The 13240-nt window shown below is 46.0% G+C and overlaps 1 protein-coding gene across 2 annotated transcripts in view; it reads left to right on the plus strand.

The window, feature by feature from the left end:
• The first annotated feature begins 1147 nt into the window (after nt 1-1147).
• The window catches only part of KLHDC4 (kelch domain containing 4), a 59414-nt gene continuing 47321 nt past the window's right edge, over nt 1148-13240 (plus strand). The window contains exons 1-4 of one of the 2 annotated variants that reach the window (XM_037142366.2): nt 1148-1290; nt 4359-4450; nt 10529-10607; nt 11435-11533. In XM_037142366.2, coding sequence (XP_036998261.2) covers nt 1192-1290; nt 4359-4450; nt 10529-10607; nt 11435-11533 — 369 coding nt within the window. In that variant the 5' untranslated portion in view covers nt 1148-1191. The remainder of the gene's footprint in view (nt 1291-4358; nt 4451-10528; nt 10608-11434; nt 11534-13240) is intronic. The other variant, XM_037142367.2, reaches the window with a different exon arrangement.

The raw sequence follows: 13240 nt of genomic DNA on the forward strand, positions 1-13240 counted from the left end.
GGTGTCATTAGTCCTGTTCTACTGATGAAGAAACAAGTCCCCTAACACAGGACATTGAGGAAAGACACATAGAAAGTGGAATGGCAGGGCTGAGGTTTTCTTGAGTGCAATATTCCTGACAGGGGAACTCAAGAGTTAAAAGATTTTAGCTTTAGTTATAGTTGATAGGCTTAAGTGATTAACTCAGGTGGAAAGCTGTTGTTCTAAGAACTGGAATAAATTACCTACAGGACTCCAAGAAGTGAACAAGCAATTCAGCCTTTGTGCCCCCAGGGGTCTGCAAGCAAAGGAGATGGTATCTAAGTCCACATCCCTGATGTACGTAAAGAACTGTTGATCAGTAGATGAAGAAATACTAGGAAAATCGCCACCTGACTGCAATTCTTATGTGATTAACTGGTTCCCAAATCCCTTATCTACCTATTCTTCTCTTCACCTTACTAAAGGATCGGCTTGAGATAAGACACTACTGTGGTTTTTAGGATGTTTAACCCGCCGTCTGAAACGCACGCATAGATATCAATCCTTGCCTCTAGTCCTTGGTTCTGGTAGTGACAGGCAGCAGTATGCCAACTTTTCCAGTTTCATACCCTGCACCCAAGAGAACTGGCAGTGTTGTGTGGGAGAAGGGATTATTCTCACTTAGGGTCTGCCAGTCCTTGTAAGGGCACGAACATCTTTCTGTGGATGAAGCCACATCATTTCATTACCGAAAGGGTCCAAGATAGAAAAATATATGTGACTCCCTTACAGAGCCACCCAACTGGGTCAACTACACAGGGTTAAGCAAATTGCCCAAACATAAGAAACACAGTAGACAGTCTTGAAAGCCAGGTTGGGTGGCTCCCAAACGACAACTGCTACACCCCTTGGACAGCTAAGGAGGCAAAGTGGAAGGGACCTGGGTGCAGGTCCGTCACTTTTGGTCGGGGCCAGCCACTTGCCCCGCCTACGCCAGCGGGAGCAAGAGGCTCTCAAAGCTATTTCGGTAGACTAAGCAAAAAATAAACAAACAAGCAAAACAAAACAAAAAAAAACACCCAAACCCAAAAAACATTAAAACACCCCAGCTACGAGGGCGCTGGCACTCCCGGAAGTGACGCACTGCTGCGCGCCGGCCTGATTAGGTACTTCCGGTGCACCGCTCACCTCTTGGAGCTTTGGAGTCCGGCGCCGCTTCAAAGGGGCAGGATGGGCAAGAAAGGCAAGAAGGAGAAGAAGGGCCGCGGGGCGGAGAAGACTGCAGCCAAAATGGAAAAGAAGGTTTCCAAGCGCTCACGGAAGGAGGAGGTGAGCGGCGCCGGCAGGACCAACCCGAGAGCGCCTCCTGCTCTGCGCGAGTTCCTTTGCTCTAGTCTGCTGCCTTCCTTGGCCCCTTGTCCCTAGCATTGCCGGGTGTCCTCTGTCTGGGTGATGGAGCGGCGGGGACTTAGTGTAGGAGGACCCGGGGATGAGCGGGCGCGCCTCTGCGAAGGGCGTGATCTGGGTGTAAGGGCTTAATTTCTGAGCTGCACATCTCGTCTTTAAAAGATGGTAAGTGTCTTACGGCGACCAAGAGCAGTGAGCATCCGTGCAGTAAGTGAAACTCTGGGGCTTCCCGTAAGAGTTGATGGCAGCCACTACTCTTCTTTCTCATCTCTCTCTCCCTGTCTTCTCTCTCTCCCTCTCATCTCTCTCTCCCTCTCTCTCTCTCTCTCTCTTCCTCCCTCCTTCTCCCTCCCTCCTTCTCCCTCCCCCCTCCTTCTCTCTCTCTGCAGGATTTGCAGGTGGAAGAGGGCTGAGCGTAGAGCGTTCTGCTTTCTTTTGACTTGTGCTCCGCCTCCCTAACCTGGGGCAGTTTATTGTGGTTCATGAATTTTGCTGTGTGTTCTCTCTGGGCTCCAACTCAGGCATGTGCCCTGACTGGGAATTGAACCGGCTACCCTTTGGTTCCCAGGTCAGCAATCCATCCACTGAGCCACACCAGCCAGGGTAGGAAGGCAGTTTCTGAGGTGAATGACACTGGACCAGGAGCTCCGAACGAATTGTGACTCCAACAGTTCCTCCTACTTCCTGGTCTTTCTGTAAAATTCCAGTCATTCAGTAACTTGTCTTGAATGCTTAAGGCAGCACATTTGGCATTAGGGACGTGTCAGTCAACAGGACAGCCGTTAATGTAACTAACTACCTACATAGAACTAGCAGGATAACGGACATTTTCATAGACGCTGTGAGGGTGAAAACCGGCAGGGTCTCTTTGCACCTTATTTTGTCAGTATCCAGAGTGGTGTAAGTGCAGCCTGGTAGTTATGCACCTGCAGGTTACCTTGGAAAAACTCCCCTCAACTACACAAAGACGGGGGCAGAATGGCCATGGTAGCATTGTTTATATAAACAAGACACTGGAACTGACCCAGATGTTTGTTCATGAGCAGGCTGGGTAGAGAAGCTGTGGTGGAGGGTAGCTCTGCCACAGTGAAAGTGAGTGGATTCAGTGTATCAACTGTTCAGAAGGGCATTTTGCAAGATATACAGCATGATCCCATTGAGATGGAATTGAGAAATACAGACAATAAAGTCCTTCCTTAGCCTCGTCCATGGCTTCTGTGAATGACTCTAAGTGAAATGACATATTACAGGCATACCTTGTTTTCCTGTGTTTCTTAGATAGTGGCTTTTTTCTTCTTTTTACAAATTGAGGGTAAGACCCTCCACCAGCAAAAGAAGATTATAATTCTCTTTATTGTTATACTTGCTTTATTGTAGTGCTCTGAAACCGAACCCGCAGTATCCCTAAGGGTGTGGCTGTATATGGAAATCACTTTTGCCCTGGGCTAACCGATACAAGCAATGGTTAAGTTCCTGTGGCAGGGGTGTCAAACTCATTTTCACCAGGGGCCACAGCAGCTTCACGGTTGCCTTCAAAGGGCCAAATGTAGAGCTCCTTGTCCCTAGTTAAGGAGTAGTTACATTTGCACAGTCCTAAAATTACATTGGGCCCCTGGTAAAAATGAGTTTGACAGTGCTGTCCTATGGCATCTCAGTGTTATAACGGAATGATGTTATTCAAGGACCTTCATATATATATATATATATATATATATATATATATATATGCAGTAAGAGTGTAAAGAAATGCTTGAGGCTCTGGCTGGGTGTTCTCAGTTGGTTAGAGCATAGTCCTGAAAAGCCAAGGCTTGGGTTCCATCTCTGGTTAGGGTACATACAAGGAGCAACCAATGAATGCATAAATAAGTGGAACGACAAGTCAGTCTTTCCCTCTTTCTCCCTTCTCCTCACTCCCTCTCCCTCTCCCCCTTTCCCTTCCTCCCCTTCCTTCTCTCTCACTTCCTTCCTGTCTCTAAAATCAATAAATTAAAAAAAAGAAAGAAATTCTGGAGAGTAATGAGCACCCAGTTCCAGATGGTGGCTCCCATGGTGGAAGTGGCGGGGGGGAGGTGGCTGTTTAGGCCAAGGGACTATGTTCTGATAAAGGAACTGAGAGGAAGCCAGTGAAAGTTGAGGTGAGGAGGCGGGGTGGGAAGTGAGGTTGGAAAGGAAGGAGGAGTGGTCTGCAGGCATCTGTAGGTGTGGGAAGGCCAACTAACCTACCTTCAGTGTGGCATGTGGAGCCAGGGAGAGAGGGCTTTGGATGTGGGAATGTTGGGGGGGAGTAGGGAGGAAGGCAGAGGATATATTCCAGGTTGCAGCATCAGCTGAGCTTTTGAGAAGAGAAAAAGGGTAGAGGGGGACTTTCCTCCTGACACACAGGTCAGCATCGCTTTTTGGGGACCGGGGGAGGTTAACAGAGGGAAACAGGCACTGGCCTCGGGGTGGGAAGAGCAGGTTGCAGTGCCACCCAGCTGTGTAGGTAAATCTTAAATCCTGTTTGCAGTTATAAAAATAGAGACCCTTTTACATAGAGTGGCTGCAGCCCATAGTTGCCAAGCAGGCTCTGTTCTAAGCAGATTGAGAAGTCTTGCTTGGAGCTGTTATTATTTTGGTGGGAGAGAGATGGAAACAAACAAAAAAAAATAAGTGAGCAGGCATTGTCCTATCAGATACTGCTATGCAGACAGCAAAGCTGGCTGGTGGGGTTGCCCAGTGCTGGGTTGTGAGAGGTGCCTGAAGATGTTGGTGTGAAGCCAGGGCGGGCTTATTTAAGTGGAAGGCCCTTTGCAGGGGACTGTTTGGGTTTAGAATGAGATGATGTGCTCACACACCCACACTTGCAAGAAAACTACCTGTAAGGTGAAGCTCTGTGTATTTTTGCATGTGTCAGATTCTGTCTGTGGACAGTGGGAAAGTCGCCCCAGGCTTTTGACCCCATAGTAGGGTTTAAGGAAATGTCTCACATGTGGCTGCTTGTCTACCTCTAGGAGGATCTCGAAGCTCTCATAGCCCATTTCCAGACACTGGATGCCAGAAAGACGCAGGTCGTAGAAACACCCTGTCCCCCACCTTCACCGAGGTGAGTGAGCAGCGCTGTGTGTTATAGCTTCTAACAGTTTTCTTGTATAAAATACTATAAGTAGGCAGCAAGTCTTCAGAACCAGGTACTTGGGACATTTTCGCTTTTGAAACCTGTTCTGATCAGCTCCCACAGAACACGTTTGCACTTTCTTCAGCCCTCTTGTCATGCAGAAACACGGAAATGAGGTCTCAGCAGAGCTGCTCACCTGGGACATTGTGGCAGGTGTGAAAGCTCCCCAGCTGGTAGAAATTTGTGGACTCCAGTGTTGTCCTAATGAGCTTTGCTTGGTTCTTAAGGTATTTTAAAAGTGCCTGTCACTGGTGGAAAGCTTAAAGTCACAGTAGCTTTTAGCTGTGTTTATAATGCTTTTAAATTCTTGTGAAAAAATGTGATTCTTAAGTATAAATTGTATGTCAGCCATTTTAAATGGACTTGTAAATTCTGTGCAAACTCCAAAAGGATTTCAAACACTTGTGGGATGAGCTGAAAGTAGCAGGCTTCGGGTTTCATCTGACTTCTCATTTCTCTGGGTCAGTTTTTGTCCTGTCGTCCTTGGCATTCCAGTTGTTTTATAGTTTGATTTAGGCTCTGTAATTCATATATTTGTCAACAGAGCAGAGGAAAGACAGTGAATGCACTGAGTTAGAAACCTAGGAAAGGCCAAGTGACCCTAATAGATACCAGAGAAGGGGAAACACATGAACTGCACAAGCATTTGGGACTACGTATGTGGCTGAGAAATGATTTGCTTTGTGTCCCTCAGAGTTTAGTCCCAGAGCTGTCGTTGACCTGAATGGAGGGCCAGGGTCTAGTGCCTCAGGAAGGGAGGTGGTTGGGGTGCTGCCTTTAGTTCAGTGAGGGGCAGGTTGTTGTGGACCACTCTGCCTGGTTTTAGGAACTGTTGTTACAGGAAGAACTCAGGCCGAATGCTGGAGGAAGCGAAGTGGGTCCTTTATTTATGCATGCAGACCCAGAGGAGGCAATCTCCAAATTCTGGGCCCCGAGCAGTGGGGGAGCAGTTGCTTTATAGGGTAAGGAGTGGAGCGTTATCTCTGGCATGCAAGCGACAAGCAGTTTACAGAATCAAGAAGCAAAAACAACCAAGTCATTTTCTGCGTGCTATGCTATGTTTTAAAATAGCTGCCAATTTCTTCTAACACTGTAACTCTATCCCCTGTGGCTAAGGATGAGCGAGTGACCTCTGGAATGCAAGCCACAGGAGACAAAGCTTGTCTCTGGTAGCAAATGCTGCCTCGGTTTCCTCTTCCTGCCCCCAAAGCATGGTCAGTGTTGATGACGGGTAAGTCCCCTCAGAGGAGGGGCAACCTAAGCCCGACATGATCATTTGGGAGGCCATCATGGAGGGACTCGGAGGGCTGCAACAAAGAGCAAGCAATAGACCCTTGCCCCTCCCCACCCCCCTATGTGACATAGTCCGAGTCCCCATGTCCTCTGGGAGAAGTGCTTCCCAGCTCTAATCCACTTAAGCCTGAATACCTGATGGGGAGGGGTGCAGCTCCTTGCCTTGTTAGAGTGTGTGTATGTGTGTGTGTGTGGGGGGGGAATGGATCTGGCATCACAAAGAATTCTTCAAAATCCTATGAAGCCTGCTTTGCTAAGAGTGCTTTCTTTTATATATCTGAGCAGGAAACCCTAAAGTTTCTGCAAAACCCCCTTCCTGACCAACTCTGACTCAGACTAAACCCTAAGATTTCTTTGAAATGTTATCTACTGTTTGATCCTTGCCACCCTGTATTCCTGTGTATTAGAACCCAATAAAAGCCTTTGGAGGAAGGGGTTCAAGGCCTTTTTTCCTTGGAGAAACTGGCCATCTTTTCTCCCCAAGCAAATCATGTCTACTATTAGTAGTGTTTACTTTCATCCGTGGTGGACGGGGACTTTTGGGAAAAGTCACCCCCACAGCAGGTGATGGCTCTGCTACCTGAATTCTGCTGACCTGGGACCCAGGACTTAATTAGTACTTGCCGGCGGGGTGGGGTTGGCCACTTGATTAGCCTGGAGCCAAATGATCTGATGCAGCAGCTTTTCAACAGCTCCTGAGGTTGGAGAGTCCTTCCTGTTCTTCACCTAATAACTTCCACTGGGAGTCTAGTTCTGTTTTTCCCTTTATTTAGCGTGTTATCATTGGGGCCACACATACGCTGCACATGTGGTAGATGTATTTTTTTCATTTGAATTGTTGAAGCAGATAAATTCTTGAGATCTTTAAGACTTCATATGTATAGCACCCCTGAGTGAAGCCACTTGTGGACTGATAATATTTGGATGACATTTCAGAACTTTTCCTAAAGTCATGTTGCCCCAAAAGCCAGGTTAAATGTCAGGATGTAATTTGAAAGGTTGGTGATTCCCTGGGTCAGCTGGGAATGGTCCCTTACAGTTGATGTAGCTGCGGTATGAGATCAAACTTTTTGGTTGGTAATCATAGTAACTTCTCATCTCCTACCTCTCCATCATGTTATGGTAACAAAGCCATGAAAATTACCAAGTTTTGTAGGTGTGTGTTCCCTAGTATTGGCTGATATGTAATTTAAGGGGGAGATGAGGATACTGTGCTCGTGTGTCTGTGACTTGCAGATGGTGGGTGTGGATGGGCTTGGATGGCAGTGGCACTTCAGTATTCTGCACCTAAATTGAATTGTTTCCTGTCGTGCATGTTACTTTTCCACAGAAAATTAATGTGTTAATTGAGAAAAAGATTTGTGCTCTAAGAACTTTGGAGAACACTGGTGTCCTTTTTTTTTTTTTGAGAACTTTTTCATTGTGATAAAATATGTATAAAACATAGAATTTTCCGCCCTGGCTGGTTTAGCTAATTGGATTGGGTGAGGGCCTGTGAACCAAAGGGTCACTGGTTCAATTCTCAGTCAGAGCACATGCCTGGGTCACTAGCCAGGTCCCCAGTGAGGGGTGTGTGAGAGGCAACCACATATGGATGATTCTCTTCCTCTCTTTTCTCCTTCCCTGCCCCTCTCTTTAAAAATAAATAAAATCTTTAAAAAATAGAATTTTCCACTTTAACCATTTTAACTGGACAAATCTGTTGGATTTGTCCAGTTAAAACATCACAATGCTGTGCAACCATCACCACCATGTATTTCCAACAGTTGCATCCCCCAGATAGGACCTCTGCTCCCATTCAGCAGATGCTCTCCACCCCCCTCTCCTGTTCCCTGGGGACCTCTACCTTACTTCCTGTCCCTCTGGTTTCCCTATTCTAAATATTTCATGTAAGCGGAGTATGCAATAGCTGTCCTTCTGCAACTGGCATTTTTCACTTAGCACAGTGCCCTCAAGCTCTGCGTGTTGTAGCGTGAGCCTGAACATTGTTCCTTTTGCCATCGAACAGTGTTCCGTGTGTGGATGACCACATTTCATCCACGCATCCACTGATCCATTGGTGGTCACTTGGGTTGTTTCCACTTCAGGGCTACTGCGGATAGTGGTGTAATGAACGTTGCAGTTCTCACTTTTCTTGACCACATGCCTAGGAGTGGAAAATTCTGTTTAACTTTTGAGAGACTGCCACAGCAGCACTATTTTTTTTTAAAAATTTTTTATTGATTATGCTGTTACAGTTGTTCTATTCCCCCCTTCATTCCCCTCCACCCTACCCCCCCATCCCCACCATTACCCTCCCTTTAGTTTATAACCATGTGTCTCAATTCCTTTAGATTCTATATTTCCCATACTATTCTTGCCCCCCCATCTATTTTCTATCTACTGTCTATGCTACTTATTTTCTGTACCTTCTCCCCCCATCTCCTCCTCCCACTCCCCTGTTGCTAACCCTCCTTGAGATCTTCATTTCTATGTTTCCACTCCTGATCTAGCTGTCCTTTTAGTTTGCTTTCGTTTTAGGTGTGGTTGTTAATAACTGTGAGTTTGCTGTCCTTTCACTGTTCATGTTTCTTTAACTTCTTTTTCTTAGATAAGTCCCTTTAACATTTCATATAATAAGGGCTTGGTGATGATGAACTTCTTGAATTTGATCTTATCTGAGAAGCACCTTATCTGTCCTTCCATTCTAAATGAAAGTTTTGCTGGATAGAGCAATCTTGGTTGTAGGTCTTTGGTTTTTATGACTTGGAATACCTCTTTCCAGCCCCTTCTTGCCTGTAAGGTCTCTTTTGAGAAATCTGCTGACAGTCTGATGGGAACTCCTTTGTAGGTGACTGTCCCCTTAGCTCTTGCTGCTTCTAGGATTCTCTCCTTCATTTTAATTTTGGCTAATGTAATGATGATGTGCCTTGGTGTGTTCCTTCTTGGGTCCAACTTCTTTGGGACTCTCTGAGCTTCCTGGATTTCCTGGAAGTCTATTTCCTTTGCCAGATTGGGGAAATTCTCCTTTATTATTTGTTCAAATAAGTTTTCCACTGGTGGCTGTGCCTTTCCCCCTTCTGGTACCCCTATAATTTGGATGTTGGAGCATTTAAAGATGTCCTGGAGGTTCCTAAGACTCTCCTCATTTCTTTGAATTCTTGCTTCCTGACTCTTTTCTGTTTGGCCATTATTTGCTTTCTTCTGGTCCACTCCATTGATTTGAGTCCCAGTTTCCTTTTCATCGCTATTGGTGTCCTGTGCAATTCCATTCATTTCAATTAGTTTCGCCTTCATATGTTTGTCTAATTTGTGGCTATAATCAACCAGTTCTGTGAGGATCCTGATGACCAGTGTTTTAAACTGTGCGTCTGAGAGTTTTGCTATTTCTTCATCCCTTAGATCTATGGGCTGTGGGGCTTTGAGATCTTGCGACATTTTTGGTCTGTTCTGGCCCTTTAAGTGTGAGAAGCAGTGCCTTAGACTCCCAGGTCGCTGGGTTGTGACGCTGTATATGGGGGCGTGGTCAGAGTGGGGAAATGGCGGCACCCTCTACTGCCGCTTGCCGCGGGGACCCGCCAGGCCCCCGTCCAACCGCCCACTCCCTTGCCTGTCCGCTCGCGCACAAATGCGCGACCACAGTCAACACGCAGCACCGCTTCCCCGCTGTCTCCTCCGCGGTCGCTGGCTTGGTGGCTCGCTCGGTCGCTCACTAGGTCCAACCCTGCACCTGGATTCCGCGCCTGAGTCCGTCTGACCAAGTCCTCCTGTGCAACCCCTCACCAGCCGCTGGTTTCGCCCCTTACCGGTCAGGCTGAAGAATTTGTTGTTAACAGACTTCCGAAAAGTTCAATTTTCCGTGTTCTGGCTGTGTTTTCTGTTGCTAATATTTAGTTGTCTCTAAACTTGGTTGTGTGAGAAGGCACGGCACATCCACCTATGCCTCCATCTTGGCGGAAGTCCCCAGCAGCACTATTTTAACACTGGTTTCTTTACTGCAGAATTTCTCAGCCTGTTAGATGTTCATGTGTATGATAAACCTCCAGGGGAAAGGTATTCAGATTTTCCAAACTTATTTGACCTTCAGGCTCCACCACCCCCTCCACGCCCCCCTCTGAGAAGCACTTTTTGGAGTTAGTGTTACTGAATGCACCTTGGGAAGTACCACTCAAGAGGATTTTGGGAGGAAGGGCAATTTCTAGTGACTGAACTTCTCAGTCACCATAGCTTTCCTTACTTTTCATGGAAGCGGGATATATGTATGATTTTCTTACAGCTATTCTTTTGTCTTCGTGTGTGAATTAAGTGGAGCATTATTTGCCATTTTTTCCAGATAGAAGTTGTCTAGGATGTATATTGAAACGCTTAAAACTGGGCCTTTAAACCAGTTTTGATTGTGATTTAAGAGGATAGACCCTTAAAATAAGACAGTTCTAGGAAATTTGGCACATAAGTAGGAGCACCTAGGCTTGTCACCGCCTGATGGTTTTAGCCAGGTGCCGTAGGAGTAGGCCTGGTCCAGCCCTTGTGGGACGGGGGGCCTGGGTGTTGGCGTCATGGCCCAGAGTGCTTTTAAGGGCAGTGCCTTCTGTTTTTAGCCCCAGCCTCCTCTTTCACAAAAGTTCAGAAGAGGCTCATCCCTGGTAAAGCCCTCTGATGGGAGAGTGAACGGATCTCGGATTGGGTAGCCAGTGTTTTGGTTTTGTGTTAACCTGCTGCTTTTTTCTCTTGCAGGTTAAATGCCTCTTTCTCCGCTCATCCTGAGAAAGATGAATTAATCCTTTTCGGAGGTGAATATTTCAATGGCCAAAAAGTAAAGTATATATGTTTTTCTTTTCTTCCCAAATTTCCATGGGGCTCTTTTGGAGTAGAATTAATTTAAAGCAGAGATATCAAATACTCGTTTGTCCTTTAACTCCACTCCCAGGTATCCCACCTCCTGAGTTCTCAGGACTGGTCTCTGACAATGCCCTTGACAATTAATAGCATTCTTAATGACCTTTAGGGTCACTCCTTACTGCCTGCTAGAGGTTGACCAGCACACTAGCCCTTCAGTTTGATTGTGCTGTTTTTCCTTATGATGGGTTTCCAAAGTTGTTTTGAGTAGGAAGAGTACTGATTTAGAACTAAGTTTTATTTTTAAAAAGACCAGAAAGGCCCTGGCTGGCGTGGCTCAGTGGATTGAGTGCCGGCCTGTGAACTGAAAGTTTGCTGGTTCAATTCCCAGTCAGGGCACATGTCTGGGTTGCAGGACAGGTCCCCAGTTGGGGGTGTGCAAGAGGCAGTCACATGTTGGTGTTTTCTTTCCCTCCCTTTCTCCCTCTCTTCCCCTCTCTCTAAAAAGAAATAAATAAAATCTTTTTTTTAAAAGGCCAGAAAGACTGGTCTTTCAGAGTTGTGTATGAAACAAAAAAGCATGAAGTTCACCTGCGCTGCATGGTAGACAGATGGTCTTTTTCTTTGTGTCATCATCCTAAAGGATCCAGGGGACCAGCTGCACCTGTCCTGCATTGATAAGATTTGTATTGCTTCAGGAAACATATTTTCAGGAAGGCTAGTGATTGAGATCCTTCTCTCTACTTACTGTCACTTGCATGGGAGCATCATTCATGACAGTAAAGCTCCTCTTCCTTCCCGCAGACATTTTTATATAATGAACTCTATGTCTACAACATTAGAAAGGACACCTGGACCAAGGTTGAAATCCCCAGTCCACCTCCAAGGCGCTGTGCTCACCAGGTATGTGTCAGTATTAACCCTTATCCTCCCCTCCGCTCCCTCCCAGGCTTTATGCTGAGGGTTCTGTTAGAGACTTGTAGTGTTGGCACGGGACAGGCAGACAGGTGCAGAGAGGCAAGGCCTTGCACATCACTTTGCTGTTTTCCAACTTACACTTGTTACTGAACTTCTTCACATATCAGTGCCTTCACCTGTAAGACAGCAAGATGGATACCTGCTCCTCCAGGTAGTGTGAAGATCATATGAAATAATCCAGGCAAAATACCCAGTTTGGTATCTGGCGTGTCTTAGTCAGCAGATTGCTCCTCCATTTGATTGAGAGAGACTTCCATAGGCCTAAGGTCTGGTGTCTAGAGAGCTAAAAATGAGAGAACACCATTTAAAAGAGGTGTAAATGCTGCTTGGAAAATAATTATTGTAAATGAACGAGTCATAACAGGGATGATGAAGGAGTAGCACTAAATCAGCATGTTGTTGCCTGGCTTTTGCTTACCCCAGGAGGGCTCTGTCAGAGCCGTGACCCTGTCAGGGAAGGGGTCCTGGTTTCAGATTCTGTTTAGCTGCATGAGGACAGGCACTTGGTCTTCTTCATTATTATAACCCAGCATTTGGAGCAGTGTCGGGCTCAAAAAAACAACTGAGTGAGTGGTACCTGTCCAGGGTGGATGCACATGAGCCCACCATGGTGTGTGTGGTTCTCCTCTTTCTGTTTCTGTGCCAAGAAGTAGCTTCCTGACCCAAGAGTGGGTAAGAGGAGGACCCGCCTGCCCGAACTGCATGACGGTCCTGTGCACACGAGGGCTTTATCTTTGGGAAAAGAGGAATGCACTTGTGTTTAGGTTGGAAAATCAGATTTAATTACTTGAATTTTAATAAATGAGTGGATTTTGATAAGTTTGAGTTTGTTCAACTGAGCCCACTGCATTTCTGGAGTGTGAATAATCTGCCCCAGGCCTCTAGACTGAGGACTGGGTCCTGTGCTGTCGCAGTGGTGAGCCCTCCGAGTCCCCAGTCCTCCTGGATGCCTCGTCAGAGTCTCGAGCCCCAAGAATGCTGATGTCCTGATGGGGCAGTCAAGCTTTGTGCCCATGTCACATGGTGCAGGATAGGGGCTTCTTCTGTGTTTATTTTCTCATCCATTTTAATCACAGTTATTAAATGTCCTTGAAGAATTGGAGTTATAAAAAATCTTAGAGATTTTAAAATTCAGTTCTTTTGACAGGGTGCTCAGCAGGCTGTGATTCGTATGCCTGGTGAGGACTTATTAGTCTGGGCCTTAGTAATACCCTCATAGTTAAGGTTGGCTTGCTGTTTAATGTTGTGAATTTCATAGTGAATCACAGCGATGGGAAACAGAAAATTGGCTCTAAAGTCTTTCGCGTAAAGGCCATTACAGTTCAGATTCTACCACGTGAAATTTGAGACATAAAAGTTTTCTCATTATAGACTAGTTTAATGAATATGATGTTAGAAGCCATGGTCTTTGTCTTCTCTTTAATCAATTAGAAGGTAAAAGAGTAGACAGGAACGCTTTATACGTATACTCTTTATTCTTTTCTCCTAGATTTTGGATTTTGGGATGGGGTGAAGTTAATTTTAGTGTGTAATTTGAGAGTTTAGATGGCCCTTTTTAAAACGAATACAACCCAGTGAGAGAAAGTAAAGGGGTACAGCGTCTGCTGAATGTGTGATTAGGTGACCTGGGAG

The sequence above is a fragment of the Artibeus jamaicensis genome, unplaced genomic scaffold (assembly GCF_021234435.1).
Source record: "Artibeus jamaicensis isolate MK-2021 breed Jamaican fruit bat unplaced genomic scaffold, CSHL_Jam_final contig_464, whole genome shotgun sequence".
Taxonomy (NCBI): domain Eukaryota; kingdom Metazoa; phylum Chordata; class Mammalia; order Chiroptera; family Phyllostomidae; genus Artibeus; species Artibeus jamaicensis.